This window comes from Mesoplodon mirus (assembly GCF_964341445.2).
Source record: "Mesoplodon mirus genome assembly, chromosome: 6".
In the NCBI taxonomy this organism is placed as follows: Eukaryota; Metazoa; Chordata; class Mammalia; order Artiodactyla; family Ziphiidae; genus Mesoplodon; species Mesoplodon mirus.
Window position 1 is genome coordinate 35,197,125 of NC_138982.1, and position 25,079 is coordinate 35,222,203.

The 25,079-nt window shown below is 45.2% G+C and overlaps 1 protein-coding gene across 1 annotated transcript; it reads left to right on the plus strand.

The window, feature by feature from the left end:
• Window positions 1-267: 267 nt before the first annotated feature.
• On the plus strand, window positions 268-24,589 carry NRROS (negative regulator of reactive oxygen species). Its single transcript, XM_082624869.1, has 3 exons — window positions 268-369; window positions 18,341-18,461; window positions 22,368-24,589. The coding sequence occupies exons 2-3, from the start codon at window positions 18,354-18,356 to the stop codon at window positions 24,336-24,338; spliced, it is 2,079 nt and encodes a 692-aa protein (XP_082480995.1). The 5' UTR covers window positions 268-369; window positions 18,341-18,353; the 3' UTR covers window positions 24,339-24,589.
• Window positions 24,590-25,079: the final 490 nt, after the last annotated feature.

Consider the following 25,079-nt stretch of genomic DNA (forward strand, 5'->3'; position numbering starts at 1 on the left):
GCCCTGGGGAGCCTTGGTTAGCACTGCTAGGAGACCATAAAAATATGTGACCTCTTTCGCGACTAATCCAGTAGGTAGTCCGGAGGCCACTGTCTCCCGCCCTCCTGCCCGCCCTCTCCCATCCCCCCTGCCACCCACCCGCGGCGGCAGTTCCCTCTAAGATGCCTGCTCTCTGTGAGTGCTGAGTTGCTGAGCTGCTCGTTCTCCATGTGACTTCAGTTTCCGTCAGTTCCTTCCGCAAGTGCTAAAATAATCTGATGCCCCAGAGAGAGCAGGCAGTTCAACCCCGCGTTCGGCTGCTGTCGAGGAGGAGGCCAAGAGCCCCGGGAGAGGATGCGCCCCGCGGAGCCGCCTGGGCCTGCGGGAGCCGTGAGTATTTCCTGAGGGGCAGCCGCGGTCCCTCAAGAGGCGGGCGGCTCGGAAGAGTGGGAAGGCAGGAGGTCAGCGTCCGTGGCCCACAGCTCGGGGCTGACGGGGAAGTTGTGGCTTGCTGCATCCAAGCTCCACCAGTTCTGTTTGGGGGCTACAGCTCTGGGTGGAGGAGGAAATACCTCCCTCTGGGAGACTTAGAGGTGGCGTGGTGTAGTGGAAACAGTCAGGGCTTCAGAGTCAGACCTGGGTTTGATTCCTGGCTCTGTGGGGGGAATTCCTGAGCCTCAGTTTCTTCGCTTGAGAAACGGGAACAGTAATGATCCCTCCCTGGGCTGGATGGCTGGATGTAGTGAGACTGCTCTGTGAACACTCAGCCTGCCTTTCCTGCCCAACAACGTGGACTGAGAACCACGATTTCATAGATGAAGACCCTGCAACTCATTAACAACAACATATTTATGGATATCTTCCATGTGCAGGCGAGGTGGAGTTCAAGGTGTGGGGTGGGGCTAGAGCTGTGAAGAAGACAGACAAAGCCCCTTCCCCACAGAGTGGGTGTCCTTGGGAGATTCCCCAGGTTCTGTTACTTGAACCCACAGCCTGGAGACTAGAGTCCAGGCCTCGGATCACCTTGTACAGTGTTCTTCTGTAGCCCACGCAGCTTCTCCATGTGGGCTGGATTCTGGAGGATTCAGCATATATCCCCCTGCCCTCAGGAGCTGACGGAAGTAAGGAGCCACCGAGCGGGCTGTGTGCCGCCCTCAGAATGGGCTGCCAGCTCACCGCACCCCTGAGGGGAGGTGACCACGTGTCCAACGGTGGCTGGGACTCCAGGAGGCTGAGGCAAGGTCCTAGGAATGGAGCCCCTGGATAGGGCTGGTCCAGGGTGGCGCACTTCCAGCAGGGAGTGAAGGGACTCCATGGGAAGTTTCTTCCATGACGGGAACAGCCTATTAGGAGTCTGGACAGCAGAATCATTCAGAGCTTGTAGAGTTGGCCTTCTGAGGTCTCCTGTGTCCCCATCACCTACTGGCTGTGCTGCACAGACTCTTTCTGTGGAGGTTGATGGTTTACTGGGTTTTATAGCCCTGAGGCATTTATTTTCCTCGCATACCACATAGGTTTGTACATGTATGTCTGAGAGTTCCTAGAGGGGATTATAGAATCATGGGCCCCGGGGGTGGGGGGTAACCTCAACTCCCGTTTTTTTTTTGTTTTTTTTTTCTGTTTTGCGGTATGTGGGCCTCTCACTGTTGTGGCCTCTCCCGTTGCGGAGCACAGGCTCCGGACGCGCAGGCTCAGCGGCCGTGGCTCACGGGCCCAGCCGCTCCGCGGCATGTGGGATCTTCCCGGACTGGGGCACGAACCCGTGTCCCCTGCATCGGCAGGCGGACTCTCAACCACTGTGCCACCAGGGAAGCCCAACTCCCGTCTTTAGGTTCAACAAAAATCAAAACCTCTTTCACAAAGAGGATGATCTCATCTAATGGGTGCCCTCATGGGAACTTCATGAAAACCCATGTGAACCTGATCCCATAGAGTCCTTAAACCCATCATCCAAGAACGGGAGGCTCCCAAACAGAGAGCAGGCTCCTGGTAATTGTCCCGGGGACTGTGTTAGGAGTACCTCGACCTGTTTGTCTCGAGTCTTTCTGATCCTTTCGAAAGAGTGATGCTGGCGCTGATTGCAATGTGTGTCCCGGCTGTAGTGTGCATCCACGTCACAAAGTGTGAGCTGGGTTCCTGGATGGAGCCCTAGGTGTACCTCACATCACGCTCAGATCCACACTATAACCACATACGTTAGGGGAGGGTGGGCTTTCACCTGTGACTGAAAAACATTATCTTTCTAGGACATGCATGTATGGTCAGGGAAGCTCACTGATGTACCTGCACATTAGTGACAAGTATGTCTTTATTATTCTCGTTTCCCCCAAAATTATTCTTCTCAACCTCATCATCAAACGAATGTTATGTGTTCAACATGTGGGGGGTTCTGGGCTAGGTTAGATGCTGATCTCTGAAAGCTCAGAGAGGTGAGGAGAGGGAAAAAGGACACTGATTTTATCAAGCCTCACAAGCAACTGTCAACTTGAGTTTAGGGGTTGTTTAGTTTCACATGACAAAAACCTAACTGGGCTTGGTTTCAGGGGGGAAAAAAAAAGAGGATTTATTGTTTCAAATGACCAAAAAGTCTATGGGGAATAGCTTCAGGCACGGCTGGATCTGGGTGCTCAAACATTGCCAGGCATCCATCTATCTCCATTCCTCACCTTTGCTTTCCTTTGTGTAGGCTTCATTATCAGGCAGATCCTAAAGTTGTTGACAAAGATGGCTGCCTGGAGCTCTAAGCTTAATTCCTACCAGTTTGGTATCTGAAGCAGGGAGAGGAAAGCCTCTTTTCTAATATTCCTAGCAAAAATGTTTAGATTGATTCTCATGGCCTTGGCATCTGTGCTGTACCTGTTATAAACCAATCACTGTGGTTAAGGAATTAGGAGGCTCTGATGGGCCCAGCCTTGATCATAGTGCTCATCTTGGAGCCATGAGTTGAGCCAGACCCAAAAGAAAACAGACTTTTTAAGAAAGGAAGGGGGTTGGTCGCACAACATTGTAAATATACTTAACACTAATGATTTCTACACTTAAAAATGGTTAAGGTGGTAAATTTTATGTTAGTGTGTTTTACCACAAATAAAACATTTTTTAAAATAAAAGGAAGAGAGAAAAGAAAGGAAGGGGTGGTCTCCTCAAAGGGGAATTGAGGAGCTGTTACCAGAAGGAGAAATGAACGTGGGTAGGAAAAACCAACTGATTTCCAGAGTGCATGGAGTCAGAGGCTGAGACCAAACCGCACGTGTTTTCTCATTTTCATGCATGAGTGATTTCAGGCTGAAAAAAGGGCATAAAAGAGGAAATAGAACCCTGTAGTGGTTCTCACTAGCGAGGTGGGCATGACGAGCAGGGCTGGTGCCAGTGATGGCTAAACGTGGCCACAAAACCCTGTGAGGACACAGGGACTCCCCACCTCCAACCTCAGCCCACAAGGCTGCCTTGCTCAAGTGCTGTGCTGTGTGCCCCAAGAAACTTTCTGTTGGCCTCTCCAGGAAAGGAAAGAATCGGCAGGGGATTTTTCTTCACAAGGTAGCACTTGGGGCTCTCTGTCTTTCCACCCTGGCTCTCTTAAGCAGGACCTAAATGTCTGAGGCAACCCAGCACCCACAATGCTCCTCAGGGCTCATCTTGGGGTGCACATCATACTCCCCAATAACTTCATATCATTCTATTTTAGATGCCAGGCTGGACACTGGCCCCTCCTGATCGTCTCTATTTTTGCTCCTTGTTAGGCCCAGCCATGATCTCTCAGGTCTCTCCTGCCTTTCCAGTGTCTCCCCTCAGTGGTCCCACCAAAGGAAAAGGCTGAGCTCTCTTCCTCAGCCTGCAGGGTACATGGCAAGTGGGTCTTTCTATGCCTGGCCCTGGGCCACCTCCTTCACCCTCAGACATGTTAATGGTCTCCCTATCACTGCCCAGCCTGACACCCTGAGACTTCCTCGTGGGACTCTCCTGATGGCCTTTTTCTTTTTCTAGGTTCTTATGCCCTTCCTCGGGTCCCTAAACTGAAGTTTCCATTTTCACTAATGTTACTGTCTTCTTATTTCCTTCTAAATCCCCATTTTTTTCTAGGCTTTCTAGCTCTTTTTACAGAACCTCCAAAGGCCCTCATCTTTGTCATAGGTACACCCCATGGCATTGACAGGGTACCTCATCCCCAGAGAGGACCATAGCCCTCTGAACACTCAGGGGTGCTATTCAGGATATCAAACACCACATGGAACGGGCACTGACCAAACAGAATGGACATTGTCCTTAGAAGCAGGGTCCTGGGGGCCCCTGCTGGGTCAGATGTTACCTCCTTGGTTACTGGATCGTGGGGGAGAGGGAACTGGGAGTTACAAGAGAGGGGCCAGGCAGCTGGGGTGGGGCTCATGGGATACCTGTTTACCAACAACTACTTACCTGTGCAACCCAGCTGAACATTCACCCAACATATATTCCTCCCATACAGGTGCGCATCCAGCACCTCCTACCTGGGCCAGAACTCAGCTCTGGTTTTGGCTTCACTTTCTATAAGCCATGAGACTTAAGATATTCACTTTGGCCTTTTTGAAGCTTGGATTTCTTATCTGTAAAATGGGGACAATAAGCAAGGACTCTAACATAGATATTTGTGCACCAATGTTCCTAACAGTATTATTCACAATGGCCAAAAGGTAGAAACAACCCAAATGCCCGTTGATGGATGAATGGAGAAACAAAATGTGGTCTATATATTATTCAGTCATAAAAAGGAATGAATTTCTGATGCATGCTATAACATAGAGGGACCTTGAAACCATCATCCTAAATGAAATAATCCAGGCAGAAAAGGACAGATATTATATGATTCCACTTATATGTGGTACCTAGAATAGGCAAATGTATAGAAAAGGAATAGTGGTTACCAGGAGCTGAGGGGAGGGAAGAATGGGAAGTTATTGTTTGATGGGAAAGAATTTCAGTTTGGGATAATGGAAAACTTCTAGAGAAGGATAATGGTGAGATTGCACAACAGTGTGAATGTATTTAATTCTACTGAATTGTACTCTCAAAAAGGGTTAAAATGGTAAATTATATGTATATTTTACCACAATAATAAATGGAGGTAATAATTCCTACTATGTAGAACTGTTGCAAGTATTACATGAGATCAAATATCTATAAGAAGCCTTTTCAACCTCAAGTGCTATTATTATTATTATTATCGTTAACCAGTAGCATTAAATTATAATCCAGTTGTTTTGGCTTTATCCAACAACTCCCTAAAAATCATTATTTGGGGGAGGGCGTTAAAAATATCACATTACTCCCATTCCTCTGTGAACTCAAATAAGTGTTAGAGAAGGGCTTCCCTGGTGGCGCAGTGGTTGAGAGTCTGCCTGCCGATGCAGGGGACACGGGTTCGTGCCCTGGTCTGGGAAGATGCCACATGCCGCAGAGCGGCTGGGCCCGTGAGCCATGGCCGCTGAGCCTGCGCGTCCGGAGCCTGTGCTCTGCAACGGGAGAGGCCACAACAGTGAGAGGCCCGCGTACCACAAAAAATAAAAAAAATAAAAAAAGAAGTGTTAGAGAGAGAAAAAAAATTAGCCTTATAACAGGTAGCCCACCTTGCTAGTATAATTTGAAGGATTTTTAAAAGGGTAAAATTATCTCTCCTACTGTTTTGAAACTACACCATGAACGTTTTATTATTTTTCATTATTACCTATATAAATACCTATTAAAGAGCAGTTCATTAAAGAGGATATCATTCACTCTTTAGTATGAGCTGCTTTCCTGCTAATTCTGGCTGAGAACACTAAGGCAGTGATTATCAAATCTTTTTTTTTTTCTTCTTACAAGACAGAAGTTTTTTTTTTTTCCAAATAAAATAGCTGACTTTGCAATCTCAATTAAATTGAGATTAAATTAATTAAATTGATCCAGAAGATTGAAAAAGTAGGAACTTTTTTTTTTAAGGTTAAGTCACTTGATATGCAGGGACTTCCCTGGTGGCGCAGTGGTTAAGAATCCACCTGCCAGTGCAGGGGACATGGGTTTGAGCCCTGGTCTGGGAAGATCCTACATGCTGCGGAGCAACTAAGCCCATGCACAACAGCTACTGAGCCTGTGTTGTAGAGCCCGCAAGCCACAGCTACTGAGCCCGTGTGTCACAACTATGGAAGCCCACGCGCCTAGAGCCCATGCCCTGCAACAAGAGAAGCCACTGTAATGAGAAGCCTGCGCACCGCAACAAAGAGTAGCCCCCAGTCACCACAACTAGAGAAAGACCGCACAGCAACAAAGACCCAAAGCAGCCAAAAATAAATAAATAAATTAATTTTTAAAAAATCACTTGATATGCATTCTGAAGTATTTAGGGGGAGGTGTACGTATGAATCTAATCTATTTTGAAATGCATCAAAAAATAAGATAGCTTGAAGGATGGATAGAAGGATAGGTAGATGGATAGATATGTGACTAAAAACAAATATAGTAAAATATTAATAGTAGAATCTAGGTAGTGGGTATACCAGTGATCACTGTTAAATTTTTTCAACTTTGCTGTATGTTAAAAATTTTCGTAATGAAAATTGGGGGAAAAGTCAAATTACTATTAACACCCAACCACCACTCACATTCTTTTCATAAACATAAAAATAAAATATTTTTTAAAATGTAAGACTTCCATAGGCATTATAACTATCTATACTATAGTATCATGTTATTTGGATTATTGAATTATTGTGCATCTGAACTATGAGGATATGATGAGGAGGTGACACATGTCCTGGGCCTTGAAGGATGAATAAGAGTTCAGCAGTTGGAGAATACCAGAAAAAGGACCTTTCCCACAGAGGAAACAGTGTGTGATTGAGTCAGGGATAGCCAGTATCCCAGGATGGCTGGGGCTTGTGGAACTGACACTGAGTTTTGCTGGCTTCACAGACTAAGTTTGAATTACAGCTCTGACATCTCTAGCTACGTGGCCCAAACCTTTGTGAGCCTCAATTTACCAATGTAAGATGAGGGTGATAACATTTACTTGCTAGGATTTTGTGAGGATTATTATATGTAGAGCACCTGGCCTAGCACTTACCCCAAAGTGAGCCTCAATAAACATTAGATACTGCAGTTAAGAGCCTAGAAGGCAATCTGGGAGCTGGACTACTATCCCAGTCGAGCTGGTCAGTTATCAGGAATCTATATCATTTCATTCCTCAGTTGCCCTCTTTCTCAAGGGAACCAGGGTCGGCTGGTTGGGTGGGAGTGATACATTTCCACTCTGGGCAATAAATCTCGGTTATCACCTATAACCCCTTCCATCCATAATCTCCCACAGACTCTGGGTGTTGTCTCCTCTGAATATCCCAAGGCTCACACATGGAAGGGAGAAGGTACTGCAGTTCCTCTGTCTTAGTTAACACCACCTCCCTGTTTGCACAGAGGAACTCTGCCTTCCCTTTAACCTGACACTACCTTATCTTATTAGTGTAGTCCACAACATTTCCTTATTGACAAAGCCTTTTCACACACATTCTCTCATTCAGTCTTTTTTTTTTTAAATTCACTGTCTTATTTATTTTATTTTTGGCTGCATTGGGTCTTCATTGCTGCGCGTGGGCTTTTTCTAGTTGCGGCGAGTGAGGGTTACTCTTCGTTGTGGTGCACGGGCTTCTCATTGCGGTGGCTTCTCTTTTTTTTTTTTTTTTGCTGTACGCGGGCCTCTCACTGCTGTGGCCTCTCCCGTTGCGGAGCACAGGCTCCGGACACACAGGCTCCGTGGCCATGGCTCGCGGGCCCAGCCGCTCCGCGGCATGTGGGATCTTCCGGGATCGGGGCACGAACCCGTGTCCCCTGCATCGGCAGGCGGACTCTCAACCACTGCGCCACCAGGGAAGCCCGCGGTGGCTTCTCTTGTTGCAGAGCAGGGGTTCTAGGCACGTGGGCTCAGCAGTTGTGGCTTGTGGGCTCTAGAGCGCAAGCTTGAAGTTGTGGCACACGGGCTTAGTTGCTCCGCGGCATGTGGATCTTCCTGGACCAGGGCTTGAGCCCGTATCCCCTGCATTGGCAGGTGGGTTCTTAACCCCTGTGCCACCAGGAAAGCCCTCTCATTGAGTCTTGACACAACCCTGTGAGATCAGCAAGGCAGCTGTTATTGTCAACCAGAGCCACCACAGGAGTGAAATGATCAGAGAGAACAAACCTATGATACTGAACAGAAATGACAAGTTTGAAACGAATGCGTTATTGGTTGGGTGCCTATCCACAGAGAGTATGTGTGTCTCTCTATACAAAGGAGACACCACCAGCCGCATAAGAACAAGGTGTTATCACCCCCGTGGGAGCAGATTTGCATCTTTTAAGACCTGTGGCCAGATGCAGCCTTTGTCTATGGAACGGGACAGAGTGACTTGACTTCTGTTGGTTCTAAAGGGCTGACCTTGACCACACAGGGAACCTGGTTGACTCATTTGTAGCCCCGAGGAGACGAAGTCAGCAGGGTAGCACTCAGGCAGCGCTTCACACCCTGGCTGCCTGGCGTTGCTATAGGAAGAGCCCAAAGGAGGAAGAGCTGCTGTGGCCTCCAGCCTCCCTCCAGGTGGAGGCAGAGCCCCAACCTTTCCCAGACAAAGACTTTTCTCACAAGAGCCTTTGTGGAGCCTGGCTGACCAGGTGTGCTAGGCTCCAAATAGGAAAAAGAGATCTGGATTTTAAACCGGTGCTTGGAAACCATTGCATTGCATTCTCTGTGGCACCTTGTCCATGTCACTTCATTTCTCTGGCCTGAGTGTTCTCACCTCCGAAATACTGGTGGATAGTCCCTTCAGAATGCTGCAGTTCTTCTCAAAAGGGTGGTCAGTTACAAAATTTGAATGAAAGTGCAGTTGCTAAGAGTCACCTGCCACAGAACTGTCCTTCCTCACATAAATTCTTAGGACCACATATTCAAGGAGCATTCCAACAAATTCAAATGATGCAACTCCTCATTTATTTGTCCAGGCTTAAAGGGGGATCCAAGTCCTGGAAGCAAATGCAAAGGGGCCCCAATAGTACAATAGGGAAAATATAAAACAGAATGTGTAGTATATTTGTTAAAAGAATATGCATGCATCTGCATGTGTGTAGAATATACTTGAAAGGGTACATACATGTCAGCATCTCAGCAGTGGGGAGAATTGCACCTGATATTTACTTTGTCCACATCTGTATCTTTTCTTCTTTGTATTTTCTAATTTGCCAGCCATCAACTTCAGTTACTATATTAAGACAAGCTTTTAAAGAATAGAAACAATCTATTATTAGTTAAAAATTAAAATATATGTCATAATCAGAGCCTAATAAATATCACTGAAATAGAGAATTTCTTATAATTACTTAGAATTGAGTTGATTGTGAGTGTGCTTAAAAGGATTATGTTTGGAGTCAATGGAAGAAAAAATATCACTGACTAATAACTAAAATAAGTTTTATTATAGACACTACTTTTACTTTTCAGAGTCCAAGGGTTTTAGATCTGGGGTTGCATATTCTTAGCCCAGACCCTGGAAAGGTGGCTGCAAAGGTAAAGGAAGAGCCCAGGGTAAGGGGACACATGGAACAGGTTCAAAGCCTGGCTCTTATCTTGAGTACATCACCCAACTTCTCGGCCTCAATATCCTCCCCAGTAAAATGGGAATCATAATGCCTGTGTTGCAAGGTTATTACTGTATTAAGACAACTTTTATAACAAAGTTCACAAAATAGTTTTTGTCATCATTATAGTATCCTCATCCCTGGGAGGCTGTCCACCTGCCTGTGCTTAAACACACCTGGGGTGGCAGCTCCCTGTTTAGTGAGCAGGTTCCTGACATCTTTCTGTGTTGAATATATTGCTACTGAAGCATTTTTAATTGCCACACATTATACCTATTGTATAACTGTATCATAATGTATTTAGCCAATCCTTTCATTGTTGGAATTTTAGATGATTTCCACCTTTTTATTATTGTCACTGAATATTTGCTGTATTATCACTGAATACAGCAATGAATATTTCTGTAAAAATATTTTTACCTACACTGTAATTCCTAAGTATAAATCCCTAGAAGTGGAATTATTGTATAAAATAATGTTTTCAAGGTCTTTGATAAATCGTGTTAAATTGTCCTTCAGAAAAAGTGTGCCAATTTGCTCTCTCCTATCTGCAGGATATGAGACAATTTCAGGGGGGCACTCAAAAGCCGTTGTATTGCCTATATTTTAACAAATTTATTATTTTTTAAAACTTGAAGTATAGTTGATTAACTCTGTTGTGTTAGTTTCATGTGTACAGCAAAGTGGTTCAGTTATACACATACCTATCTATCTATTCTTTTTCATGTTCTTTTCCATTATAGGTTATTACAAGATACTGAATACAGTTCCCTGTGCTACGCAGTAGGTCCTTGTTGGCTATCTACTTTATATATAGTAGTGTGTGTTTGTTAATCCTAAACTCCTAATGTATCCCTCCCCCACCCTTTTCCTCTTATGGTAACCATACGTTTATTTTCTACGTGAGTCTATTTCTGTTAACAAATTCATTATTAAGAGAGGAAGCCAGAGAAGCAAATTATGAGGTCTGAATTCACACATCTCAGTTCTAAATGCTCTCTTGTTCCAATCCTCAATTTGCAAGTTCTTTTTTAATGAGTCAATATTCTTTGCAAAATATAGGAATGTTTGACCAAAAATACAACTGGTTCTTTACTTTTATAACTATTCTGCATTTTCTTTTACATGTAATTCCAAAATCAAAATTTAAAAATCTTTGGATGCGAAAGTACACATTTTGTACATTTCTCCAAAGAAGATATAGAAATGGCCAATAAACACATGAAAAATGTGCAACATTACTAGTCATCAGGGAAATGCAAATCAAAGCAACAAAGAGATAGCACTTCACACCTGCTAGGATGGCTATAATAAAAACGACAGAAAATGACAAGTGTTGGTGAGGATGAGGATAAATTGGAACTTTAGTAATGTTGCAGACATCACACCCTTTACCTCTAAATAATTCAGTGTGTATTTCGTAAGAGCAAAGACAGTCTTACATAACCACAGCACAGTGATCAAAATCTGTAAATTAACATTGATATAATACTATCATTTCAAATGTTGTCTGTATTCAAATTTTACTAAGTACTCCAGTAAGGCCCCTATAGTATTTTGATCATTTGGTTAAGGAGGCATTTGCCAGTTTTTCCACTATAAAGCCATTATTTTCACCTTTGTAAAATTAACAAGTAACTTATATTAATAAGATACTTTAAGACTATATTAATAGCTTGTTTCCCAACAAATTTTCACTCTTTAGTTTTACCATCCCTTGTGATTCTTGCCTATAGGGTGCACTTTGAAAAATACATTCTTGCATTCAGATTTCAGCTACTTTCTCTAATTTTCAGGTAGCATCATAATGCTTGAATGTGCTCTTTTGAAATATTACGTTCTATTTTGTCTCTGTGTTCAAGCTTATTAAAGAGCACAAGTCCTGTTTTAGTTAGGTTCTTTTTGTTGCTAAGATGCAACTTTGGGGCCAGCCTATGGGGGTGGTGATGGTGGTGAGGTGCTATCATGAAAAACCATGGAGCTTGGAAATGAACCCAGCCATTTTCCAAGAACCACCAGGAACCAGAGAGGCAGCCTTGAGCCCATTCTCCCCACCCTCTCTCCCAGCCTTCGCAGTCCACCCTCTTGTCATTCTTCCTAGTCCATCTTCTCTGATCTTTGCCCTCTGTTGACTATCTCATTCTTTTCTTTCCATATGCCTTGTCGTCTAGCTTCTGCTTTTGCTTTCTCATGGCAAATCCCTCAAAAATTCAACTCCACCTCCTCTCTCTGTGCCTCTTGGCTCCAATTTCCACTGCTAATTACCTAATTCTCTCCCTTGTCTCACTGCACTGAGATCAGTCATAGGATGACGGCCACAAGTAAGGAGTGACCTCCCCTGGTCAGGTGCTTCCTGAAGGCTCTGTCAGCTTGGTGGAGGTCCAGGTAGTGATGATGTCATAAGCTTCTCCTGAGGGCTGCCCCTCCAGAGGAACTGTGGGTCTGGTGGACAGAGCAATTGACCTGGACAGTGGAAATTACAGTAGTACATCAACCGTGTTTCCTGAACCACAGTCAGGCCATGTGATCTAACACTTCCGTGCCCCTTTCAGGTGTGAGAGATGCTGTCTGGAGGCTCTAGTTTGAATGTCAAAATGTTAGAATTTTCAGGATATTTTAAAGGTTTATGTGTAATGCATTTTAAATTTAACAACTGTTTCCTGAGTACCTTTCTGAGAAGAAAGTTTGAAAAATGTACATTCCTGGAAATTTAGGGACAAAAGATTACCATAATCCCTGTCCCTTTAGGAACTCTAACATTTATTTTATTTTTCCCATTATTTTTTAATTTTGAAAAAGTTCAAATTTACAGGACAGTTAAAAGAAAGTACAATGCTAAATTTGTCAGTTGGTAATAATTAGCTTTAATTCTCTCTCTCTCTCTCTCTCTCTGTCCTTCTCACTCTCTATCTTTGTTGAGCCATTTGAAAGAAGGTTACATAAATTGTAGACATCATGAAATTTCACCCCTAAATATTTCAGCATGCATTTCCTAACAATAAGGCACTTATCTGCATAACCACAACATCATTATCATACCTAAGAAAATTAGCAATAATCTGGTAATATCATTTGTACATAATATCACCTAAAAAGACATCACTTAGTACACATGTAAATTTCCCCAATTGTCTCAAATTTTTCTTTTAGAGATTTTTTAAAATCCAAAATCAACTCAAGGTACATGCATGGGATTTGGTTATTATGTTTTTTAGTCACTTGTAATCAGACCTCTCCCCTCCCCTGCCTTTCTTTGTTTTTCAAGACTGACTTTTTTTTGAAGAGTCCAAGCCAGTTGTCCTGTAGGACATCTTACAGTCTGAATCTTTCATTATGACTGGTTCAGGGGAAACAATTTTTGGCAAGGGTACTACCAAAATGGGACTTTGTGTTTCCCAAGGCACCACACCTGGAGACTCAGGATGCAGGTGGTCTCATCATGGGAGATGCTAAGTATAACCATTTGGTGACAGTTGAGATCACTCTTTTTTTTTTCTTTTTTACTAAGAATCAGAGACCAGAGCTGCTTGCCTGAGGCATTCAAATACTTCTTGGTAGCAGGAATTATTTGAAGTGGTCACAGACTGGGGTTTCTGTTCTTTATTATCTGTTTTCTGTGGTCTGTGACCAGCTGCCCTTCCCTCTCTCCCAGGATCCCCAGTGGGATCTGCTCTTTTATTTTTAAACAAACGTGAACTCCCTTTCTGTGGAGTCCTCTACCTAGCACCCGTGCTTTTTGTGTTCAGCGATGTCACCATCACACGTTTACACTCCACACTTGTGCAAACTCTGCTTCTAGAGATTCTGCCCCTCATCCCTTCCCCCCGCCCCACCCACAACCAGTCTATAAATATTTGTTTCTAACACTGAGAGTTCTCCACTTTCACCTGCAAGACCTCTTTCTCTAAAGCTTCTTAAGCTTATCTGGTTATTTTGCAGAGAACGTTCTCAGTTACATGCTAATGTATGGATAACGCTCTTAGCACTTGCTAATGGTGCCATTAGCAAAGAGGTTGCGGTCCCAGCTCTGGAGGCAGCTGCTGTAGTAGCAGCAGCAACTGGAGAAGGTGGGGCGGTGAGAGGGAGTGAGGAGGTGATGTTCAGGTGCCCCCGAATACTGGAAATCCAGCATCCGTTCCTGAAAATGAATCAGAAAATACCAACAAAGCAAAACCAAAACTCAGGTCAGGGCTTCCCTGGTGGCGCAGTGGTTGAGAGTCTGCCTGCTAATGCAGGGGACACGGGTTCGAGCCCTGGTCTGGGAAGATCCCACGTGCCGCGGAGCGGCTGGGCCCGTGAGCCACGGCTACTGAGCCTGCGCGTCTGGAGCCTGTGCTCCAGCAACAAGAGAGGCCTCGATAGTGAGAGGCCCGCGCACCGCGATGAAGAGTGACCCCCCGCTTGCCACGGCTAGAGAAAGCCCTCGCACAGAAGTGAAGAACCAACATAGCCAAAAATAAATAAATAAACAAATGTGGGTTTAAAAAAAAAAAAAAAAAAACTCAGGTCAGAGTTACTCCTTAGTATTCCCAAACTTTGAGTGTGAGGATACCTTTTTATGGACAAAAATACCTGTAGACCAGCCCCTCCCTGAGGGTTGTGTTTTACTATCCTCTGATAAAGACATTCCATGACAACAGAAAGCTACTTGAAATTAATAACCCTTAAAAGAATAAGGGATATTCATATTTTTAAAAAATATTAATAAGGAATATTAATACAGGAAAACCTACATCCATGTGAAAAAAAATAGTGTACATGTGTGTTTGTCAGGGCTTCCCTGGTGGCGCAGTGGTTGAGAGTCCGCCTGCCGATGCAGGGGACACGGGTTCGTGCCCCGGTCCGGGAAGATCCCACATGCCGCGGAGCGGCTGGGCCCGTGAGCCATGGCCGCTGAGCCTGCGCGTCCGGACCCTGTGCTCTGCAACGGGAGAGGCCACAACAGTGAAAGGCCCGCGTACCGCAAAAAAAAAAAAAAAAAAAGAATGGGACTTACTATTTTCTGCTTCCACACTTGGAAAGAACTCTTCAACCTCGTTATCTGGTTTAAGAAGAACAGATACAAGCAGATTCTGTTAATGCCATCTGCTTCTCATGTCAGGATCTCAGGTCTTCTATGGGTTATTTTCCCAGTGGTCACCCAGACCAGGAGGAAACATGGTACTTTTTCAGACCCTACTTGGAACATGGGTTGATTTGCAGTTCTTTTGTGTTACTCTGTGGCTCCCACAGTGGTTCACAGCCCATGAAATAGGCACCCTTGGTCCAAACCCTTTTAATTATAACAAGGGGAGGTTCCAGGTTACCCCCATTTAAATTGTTAATGTCATACTGTCATGTGTGCTCTCCATCATAATTGTTCTTCATTCACTTCACTTTCTCCGCCAAAAATGTATCTAAGATGAGAAACATTTGGCTTAAAAAATGGATGTATTTTTCAGAAGATATCAGACAGATAGGAGTAAAGTGGGATGGTTACTTTTTAAAAAGCACACTCAAGCATAGACGCTCTCATACACCTGGAGACACTGTTGAGTGGTCCTCACCCAGCTGAGGGTAAGTGTGGGTGGAGGGAAGCAGTCCTGTGCACACAGGAGAGGGTTCGTGGGATTCTTCCTATGAGACTTGGCATCCCAACTGTTTATCTTGTACTCACCATGCCGTGGCTCTGAGGAAGGCTTCTGCAGCCACACACCCCAGGAAGAGTGTTTCTCAACCTAAACGGTTATTATTTTGAAAGTCTCTTATTGCTTTTCAGAGTCATTACATACCTTTTTGTTTTGTATTGTTCCAAGCCCATTCTCACTTACATCATTGTATCAGTCAGGCTCCAACCAGGAAACAGAAACACAGAGATTATTTAAAACAGAGGAAATTTAGTGCAGGAAATTGGCTACACATGATGGAAGAGGCTGAGAAACCAACCGGAGAACAGACAGTTAATCCAGAGATTAGCAACTTTGGGAAGCTGCCACCTCCCCTAGGTAGGGGGAGGATACTGGGAGGACTACCAGAGCCTGGGCGTCACCAGAAGAAACTCAAGGACTTCTCTAACCTCCCAGTAGTGCTCCCCATTGACCAAACCAGCCAGAGGCCAGCTGACACCCAGAGCCTTCAGAAATCAGTCCCCGCAAACCAGAGCTGGGTGGGGCAGGGTAAACTATGGCTCTGAGGACAAACTGCTCTCAACCAGCATAGTCATCTGTTACTGGGATTAGCCTTTTTTTTCTATTCAAATACGTTTTTTCTGGAATTTATTCATGCAGAATTTGTAGTCCAACCTTCCCACGTAACTTTCACACACTTAGTTGGTAAAATGATTTACTCATTCTTCCACCAAATTATTCATTCTTTTCCCTTTTTTCTGTGGCTGTTAAATTACCTTGGAGATTACACATAGGAGTAACAATCATTCATCCAGCTCACTGGTGTTAAGAACTCAGAAATAATAATTGTTATTAAGTACCTTCATAGTTGAAGCACTTATGTATATACTATTTGATTCTCATAAAAATTCTGAGTAGTTATTATTATCTCTGTTTTATAACAGGATTATCTGAGTCTCAGAGAATTTATGTGAATTGCTTAAGGACAAATAACAAATACTGGAGCCAGAATTCAAATCCTGGTCTGTCTGGTTCCAAATCCCATAATTTTCTCAGGCTGCCTCATGAGAGATGGAGTGCCCAGAGGGCACAGCAAGAGTCTCTCTGGGCTGGTTGACTGAGTTTAGGAGAAAGGAGAAAATATGCTTTAAATTCGCAAAAATTTTCTTGTTGACCCAGAAATTAAAATTACACTCTGGGCATAACTGACACCAGACCCATCTAGCATTCCAGTCTGCACTCTTGACCTGAACACATCTAAACTCAATATCAATATACAGGGTTGGCTGTTCTAAAAGGTTCAGGGTCACAGCAGCCTGTACCATCCCAAGCCTGACAGAGGGGATGAAGGATGAAGGGAGTAAGTCCGTGGTTCCCATCTTTCTCTCCTCAATTCAAACCCAGTGAAATTTGAATGTTGGACAGATAATGAATTTTTTTTAGTATAAGTATGTCCCAAATATTTCATGGGACATATTTACACTAAGAAGTTGTTTTTTGTTTATCTGGCATTCCAACAGCATCTTGTAATTTGCTAAGTCTGGCAACCTTATCTCAAGGTGGGCAGTGATCCTACCGTGTGTGTGTGTGTGTGTGTGTGTGTGTATTGGGAGTTCACTGAGGACAGGAGCCCATATGGCCCTGTTTTTGCCATCTGTGCCCTGTACGTGCCATGAGGTAATAATTCCTGCACAGGTGCAGAAGTAGAAGGAGAGCCTGGGAAGGGGACTCCCAGTGTCTGGCAAATATGGCTGAATTCTGAATTGGAGGTTCCCTCTGTGGTAAGGAAAGCTGGCCTGACCTGAAGTGAAGGTTAAAGCTGACTTACCTAGATTCACTTAGCTTTTCTGTTAGTCTTTCACTGGTGAGTATTCAAATCTGACCAGAAAGTTAAAATTAGCCTTAGAGATGTGTAAACTTATTCGAAGAAAGGGAAAGAGGAAGGGGCTAAGGATGGCTAGATGCGTCAGGCAGAAATGTCTGTGGGTCCCATGGAATAGGTGAGGAGTTCATGTTAGCACTGGAACTGCTGGCCCAGGAGACAATTCAAGAGCAGACCCTGTGGTCCTTCCTGTGGTCCTTCCTGGGGGGATGTCAAGGAGAGGATGGGGCAGGCAAAATGCTGGGACCAGGCTCTTGCCTCTGATTCTGACGAATGCAGAGCTAGGAGGGGATGCCACTGAGCTATAAACTCTCCCAACAAGAGGGTAGTCAATTCAACAGCACCTACTGGGAGAGAAATGACCCTGGCTACTAATCCTAGAGCTCGGGGGTGGGAGTTCTGGGGGCTACTTCCAGCCCTGCCACTAAGTCGCTCTGGAACCTTGAATAAGCCCTTACTATCTGTGGCCTTTTTATCTTTGGCCCTGTAAAAATGTGGCAGTGGAGAGTATATTACGTTTCCATTATGGTTTCTCTTAGTTCTAAAATTCTATTGGTCTATGTATAATTTTATGCCTTCTCATGACTCCAGTTGTGTGCTCACTGGCCAGGTAAGAGAGCTGGTAACCACACTTCATCAATAACCCTTATTATATCTGAAGATTGCTTTTTCATTTTTCCCTCAGCTTTTTCCCTTATGCAGGCAAAATATCAAAATCCTTTTTTCAAAGGTCTCTATTCAAATGAGTTAATCAGTGAGGTCTACTCTTTTCTAAAAGCCTCATGTCAACACAGCAATTAGTAACTCTATGAGACCAGAGGCTACAATTAATGTTTCAATCCCAGTTCACTATTCATTCATTCAGCAAATGTTTATTGAGCTCAGGTGATGCATGGCAGATTTGAGCTTTGAGAGGAACATTTCAAGAGAACTATGAAACATGGCAAACTCTAGGTGACCTGAGACCCAGTTCCTCAAATGATTTGCTTCTCTCTTCTGTTGCTGGACTCTTGGGAGTTTCAGGTTCAGCCACCTGCCCATTAAATGGTAGAGGCAAAATGAAAATGAGTTCTTGTTGACAGTTGAGAGGTTAAATGTGTTGGCTAAGTTGAGGTATTTGAATAACCTGTGGGTTTCCACCTCCCTGTAGCCGTGGGCCTCCAACAGCGGACATACTGAGAACTGGCTCTTTCTCCCGGGAGCGCGTAGCAGCCCTCTGGGATGTCCTACTCTTACCCGCTTCTTCCTTGCCCTCTGTCCACAGTGCTGCACTTGAGATGGAGTTACTGCCCCTTTGGCTCTGCCTGGGTTTTCACTTCTTGACAGTGGAATGGAGGAATCGAAGTGGAATTGTCATGGCCACTTCCCAAGGGGGCTGTGAATTGGTGAGTTTTCCTGGGCACTCCAAGTTGTCTGTTGCTCCTGTCCTGACGAGGTTGGGTCCATTTGGAAAGCTGATGGATTGTCAGTCAAGGAGGGGAGGGAATGAATAAGTCTGAATCACTCTGTACCTACTTACCACGATGCCATGTGCAAGCTGCTTTTTAATCAAAGGTAAAGATGATGCCTGGGAAAGGCCCTGCCCCACCTTTCTCATACCTGCTAAGGACAGGTGATCCCAGAGACAGGCCAAGGTCAGCCACCTGGAACAAGAACACCTTGTTAAGAATCTGGATGATGGAGCTCCACTAATGGTATCAGAATCTCTGGGGGCGTGCATATTAAAGTTGAAGAAGCCCTGACTCAGAGTCTGTGTGTGAGCCCATGGCAAATGCTTAACCAGCTGTACTGAAGAGCACGCTGCCCATGCTGCCCTGCACAGAAATGTCCTTGACCACACTCAGGCTTACAGCAATCCAGCAATACCTGAGCTTTTACGGTTCACCCTCTCCAGGGCTTTCAGCCTATATGTGGAAGCAGACTTGGCTCCTAATAACTGAGCACTCTCTAGAAATTTTCTCCTTTGCCTATAACTTAGTAGTATTAAAAGTTGAGGAACATACATTTAATGAATATTCCTTGAGCCGTGTTATATACTAGGCACTGGGAAGACAAATTGGATGTCAGGGTTAATAACATTCAAAAATGTGTTCTTAAAGCTGATGAATCTTAAAAACCCAGCTGGTCGTGGTTCTTGACCACTTGTAGTCACCTCTAACCACTGCGCTGAAGTAGACTCCGGTAGGGGGTAAGGGTTATGAGCCAGACCAGGTTTAAATCCCAGCCCCATCACTTACTAGCTGGTGACATTGGGCCAATCTGTGCTTCAGTTTCCTCATCTGTAAAATATGCAGGTAATAATAGTACCAACCAATAATACCATAACACTGGGCTGCAATGATGACTAGATGAGTTAATGTATGTAAAGCACTCAGAACAGTGCCTTGTATGTAGTAAGCGCTATGTGTTTTATCTACTGGTATTATGTTGTTAGTCTCTGCTATACAGACGTCCGTTATTCCCTTACAGAGACAATGAAAGATTAACTCCACAGTAGCTGATTCAGGAGTTACCAGGCATAGGAAGAAGAGGGAATAAAGTGCAAGTTCTTTGACAGCTTGCAGGGTTCAGGCTAGACTCCCTGCCTGACCCTCTGCAGCCTGGTGGGCAGGAGTAGGGACTCAGCTACCAGTGAGATCAAAGAGTGGCTTTCCAGTGCTCTTTTGAATTGAGGGTTGAGAGTTTGAAAGTCCAGCTACTCTCCAAAGCCCCTCCTTGCATTAGCCATGCAACATTATCACGAAGTGTATGTGATAAGCTTTCTTGGGCTCTGATGGCCACGTGGACTTTTTGCAACACGTCAGTGGGGCTGCAGGAATTGCAGAGACATGTCCCCAGCAACTGCAGCAACTCTGGTGAAACAGGGTCTCACAGCTTGAGGAAAGCCCCTAACCACAGCATTTCCAGTCCCCACAGGGGGAAGAACAACACTTACTCAAATAAAGAAATACATCTTGTTTCTGTATGGGGAGATTCAATTTTATAAAGATGTCAGTTCTCCCCCAAATTACTCTGTGATTATAATGCAATCCCAATCAACACTCCAAAGACTTTTTTTTTGGGGGGGGAGGTGTAGAAGGAACTAGACAAATTCATTCTAACATTCATCTGGAAATTAGATATAACTCAAATGCTCAATGATAGGAGATTAACTAGAACATGCTAATAATCGTTCTAGCAAACATTTATTAAGCATTTATGTGACAGGTTCTATGTTAAGTGCTTTACATAAACAATCACACTGAATCCTCAAAAAAAAAAAAAACCCAAGAGAAAATTACAAGTATAATTTACATTTTACAGGTGGTGTAATGAAGGTCCCAACTGGTTAGGTACCAGCCCAAGCTCACCCATTTGATAAAAAGCAGAATCAAGATGGGCTGATTGTAGGGATCTGGCTCTTAGCCACTGTGCTATTCATGCAATAAACTAATATACAGTTGCCTAAAAGAATGTGATCAAATTTATTTTTATTGCCAAGGCAATATATCTATCACATATTATTAATGGGGGAGGGGAGGAAGTCGATTACTGAATGGTTTGTAGAGTACAGTCTCATTTAAAAATGTTTTTTAATTTATTTTTTAATTTATTTTTTAAATTGAAGTATAGTTGATTTACAATGTTGTGTTAGTTTCAGGTATACAGCAAAATGATTCATATGTGTGTGTGTGTATATATATATATATTCTTTTTCAGATTATTTTCCTGTATGGGTTATTACAAAATATTGAGTACAGTTCCCTGTGCTATACAGTAGGTCCTTGTTGGTTATCTATTTTATATACAGTAGTGTGTGTATGTTAATCCCAAACTGCTGATTTATCCCTCCCTAATGGTAACCATAAGTTTGTTTTCTACGTCTGCGGGTCTATTTATGTTTTGTATATAAGTTCATTTGTATCCTTTTTTTTTTTAAAGATTCCACATATAAGCGATATATGATATTTGTCTTTGTCTAGCTTACTTCACTTAGTATGATAATCTCTAGGTCCACCCATATTGCAAAGAAAAATTTTTTTAAGTTAGAGAATGTCTTTGGAAAAGAGTCCAGAGGAGATGTAACAATAGGTTAACAACGTTTCTTTGAAGGAGAGGCTGAGGTTACTGAATAGTTTAATTTTCATTATTTCTATAGTGTATCAATTTTTAATTACAAGAAGTTTCATTTTAATAATCAGTTAAAGAACTTGGGGCTCCAAGAGGTTAATTCCTTGCCCAGAGACCAAAGCTAATAAGTCTCAGAGCCAAGATTCAGACTTGAGTCTGTCATCTTTCCAAACCTGTGCTTCTTCCTCTCTCTCAGGAGTTTTCTCCCGTGTTCCACTACTCCGCTTGCCCCGTGGGACTGAGCCCACAATTTTAGGCAATCACTGACCTTGGTGTACTGACCAATCTGTGGAAAGAAACACCATTGCTCTTCCATCTCATCACTTAAAACTTTCTTCCTGGACACCGAAGGGATACCCTGTGGATGATTGCTTTTGCCAATCTTGTAGAAAGTGGGCTGAAGGAAAGTATCCTGAGGCTTGTGTGAGACCAGACCCATCCGTCCTGGCAGCTTCGCCACACAGTCGCGGTAGAATGGCGTTCAGGAAAAGCACTGGATTGGCCAATAAGAGCTCTGGGCTCCGGTCCCAGCTCTGTCACTGGCTCTTCACCTGTCCTCTCCAGACCCCCTTTACTTCTCTGTATGATTCAGGCTGGTGATGAGCTCTCAAGTCCTCTTGAGCTGTAGTATTTATCAATCGAGAGCATAGAGGAGCCTCCCAGGCGAAGTTCCTTCAGGTAAAATGAAGATGCCACAGTGCTGCTGGTTCTTGGGCAGCATCCCTGTTAAACACACAGTGTTATGATCATAGCGATAACAACGCAATAGTGACCATTTGCATTAATAGCGTCCACTGTGTGCCAGGCACTATGCAGCCTCTGCCTAATCTCACTACAATCCTCTGAAGTAGGTGCTAACTTTATCTCCATTTTTCTGAGGAAACAATAGATTTAGACTAAATTATTTGCTCAAGGTCACATAGGGAATAAATGGCAGAGGTGGGATTCAAACCCCAGTAGAGACCTGATCCTCAGTCCCGCTCTGTAGTTAAAACCAAACTGCAATACAATGATCAGCACTCAGCACCCGATGGACAGGTTCTCCGATCTTCTCTAATATGCTGTGTGTGTTGAGTGAGGCCTGGAGCCTTAGTGAACAGTCTGATGAGTGAACTAAGTTTCTGTACATAAACCCTCACCTCAGAGGCCCCCGCCCTGCTGACGTGTGTTTTTGGACCTAGCTGGATGGAGTCGCTGACTGTCGAGGGCAGAACCTTGCTTCAGTGCCCAGCAATCTCCCGCCATCCTCCCAGACACTCCTCCTGGATGCCAACCCTCTCAAGACCCTGTGGAACCACTCGCTGCAGCGTTACCCTCTCCTGGAGAGCCTCAGTCTGCACAGCTGCCACCTGGAGCACATCAGCCGCGGCGCCTTCCAGGAGCAGGCTCGCCTGTGCAGCCTGGCGCTGTCTGACAACTCCCTGTCCGAGAGCTACAAGGAGACAGCAGCTGCTCTCCACGGCCTGCGGGGTCTGCGCAGGCTGGACTTGTCAGGGAACTCCCTGACGGAAGACATGGCGGCCCTCATGCTACAGAACCTCTCTTCGCTGGAGTCCGTGTCCCTGGCCAGGAACACCATCATGAGGCTGGATGACTCTGTCTTTGAGGGCCTGGGCCGCCTCAGGGAGCTGGATTTGCAGAGGAACTACATCTTTGAGATTGAGGGTGGTGCTTTCGACGGCTTGCCCGAGCTGAGACACCTCAACCTGGCCTATAACAACCTCCCTTGCATTGTGGACTTCGGCCTCACCCAGCTGCGGTCCCTCAACGTCAGCTACAATGTCCTGGAGTGGTTCCTGGCATCAGGGGGAGAGGCCACCTTTGAGCTAGAAATGCTGGACCTCTCTCACAATCAGCTGCTGTTTTTCCCCCTCCTGCCTCAATGCAGCAAGTTGCACACCCTCCTGCTGCGGGACAACAACATGGGCTTCTACAGGGACCTGTACAACACCTCGTCGCCACAGGAGATGGTGGCCCAGTTCCTCCTCATAGACGGCAACGTGACCAACATCAGCACCGTCAACCTCTGGGAAGAGTTCTCTTCCAGTGACCTATCTGATCTACGCTTCCTGGATATGAGCCAGAACCAGTTCCAGTATCTGCCAGACGGTTTCCTGAAGAAAATGCCTTCCCTCTCCCACCTGAACCTCAACCAGAATTGCCTGATGACGCTCCACATCCGGGAGCACGAGCCGCCAGGAGCGCTCACCGAGCTGGACCTGAGCCAGAACCAGTTGTCGGAGCTGCACTTGGCTCCGGGGCTCCCTGGCTGCCTGAGGAGCCTCCGGTCCTTCAACCTGAGCTCCAACCAGCTCCTGGGTGTCCCCACTGGCCTTTTTGCCGATGCCAGTAACCTCGCTACAATTGACATGAGCCACAATCAGATCTCACTTTGTCCCCGGCCGGGAGACATAGACCCCGGGGGCACCCCGGGCTGTGTGGATTTCAGAAACGTGGCATCTTTGAGGAGCCTGTCTCTGGAGGACTGTGGTCTGGGGGCACTACAAGACTGCTCGTTCCAGGGCATGGCCCTCACCCACTTAGACCTGTCTGGCAACTGGGGGCTTCTGAATGGGAGCATCGCCCCTCTCTGGGACATTGCCCCCACGTTACAGGTCCTGTCTCTCAGGAACGTGGGCCTCAGTTCCAGCTTCAAGGAGTTGGACTTCTCTGGGTTTGGGAATCTGAGGGACTTGGATCTGTCGGGAAATGCCTTGACCAGTTTCCCAAGGTTCAGGGGCAGCCTGGCCCTGCAGACCCTGGATCTCCGCAGAAACTTGCTCACGGCCCTTCCTCAGAGGGCTGTGTCTGAGCAGCTCGTGGGAAGTCTGCGGACCATCTACCTCAGTCAGAATCCATATGACTGCTGTGGGGTGGAGGACTGGGGGGCCCTGCAGCGCCTGCACACTGTCGCCGACTTGGCCATGGTCACTTGCAACCTCTCCTCCAAGATCATTCGCCTGACGGAGCTGCCCGGAGGGGTTCCTCAGGTCTGTAAGTGGGAGCGGGTGGACATGGGCCTGCTGTACCTCGTGCTCATTCTTCCCAGCTGCCTCACCCTGCTGGTGGCTTGCACTGTCATCTTCCTCACTTTCAGGAAGCCTCTGCTTCAGGTAATCAAGAACCGCTGCCACTGGTCCTCCATATACTGACCTGGCTACGTGCCAACATTAGAAACTTGGTCTGTACATGTAAGGACACTTTCTCTGCCGGGTTTCAAGATCTGGTGCAGAGGACAAGTCTGCAGAACTGAGGCTTAAATTCAAGTTTAAACTGTTTCCGTCCCTTAGTTGTCCCAAGTTCTTCCTCTATCATTGTGATGCATCCTCAATCATCCTGGTAAAATATTTATTAAGTGACATTCTATGAAAATAAAAAATGTGTCTTATAAATATTTTTTAAATCAAAAGCAGCTTGTGTTTTTTTCTTTCCTTAATTTTTTCTTTTTGGTAGTTTCACTTAGATTATTTTTGTGCCCTTCCCTTGGTGACATCCATGGAGCAGGTGAGAAAGGGAACTCATTCAGTGCTACCCTACAGCAAAAACCACTCCAAGAGCACATCCTATGGATGGCGGGAGTCAGTGTTCTGAGGGTTCCCCAAAGACAAGTCTTTCAGAGCCAAGCTGGGTAGTCTGAGATGGGACCTCTCGCCTCCTGCCTTGGCTTGCATCACCGCTGTGGCCAGAGTGGACCTGTGGCAGAGTCCTCTCTGGGGGCCCTGGTTCCCGCCTGGAGTCTCCAGCAGGCAAACCTGACCCTTCCATGGGAAAGTTAAGAGAACAATAACTGGGGGCCCTGAGTTTATTCAGGCGGTCACTGAACGCTGGGCACAGTCCTTGTTCTAAGGGAAAGTAAAGAGGACTGCAGAAAGGAGGGAATTCTACGAACTTGT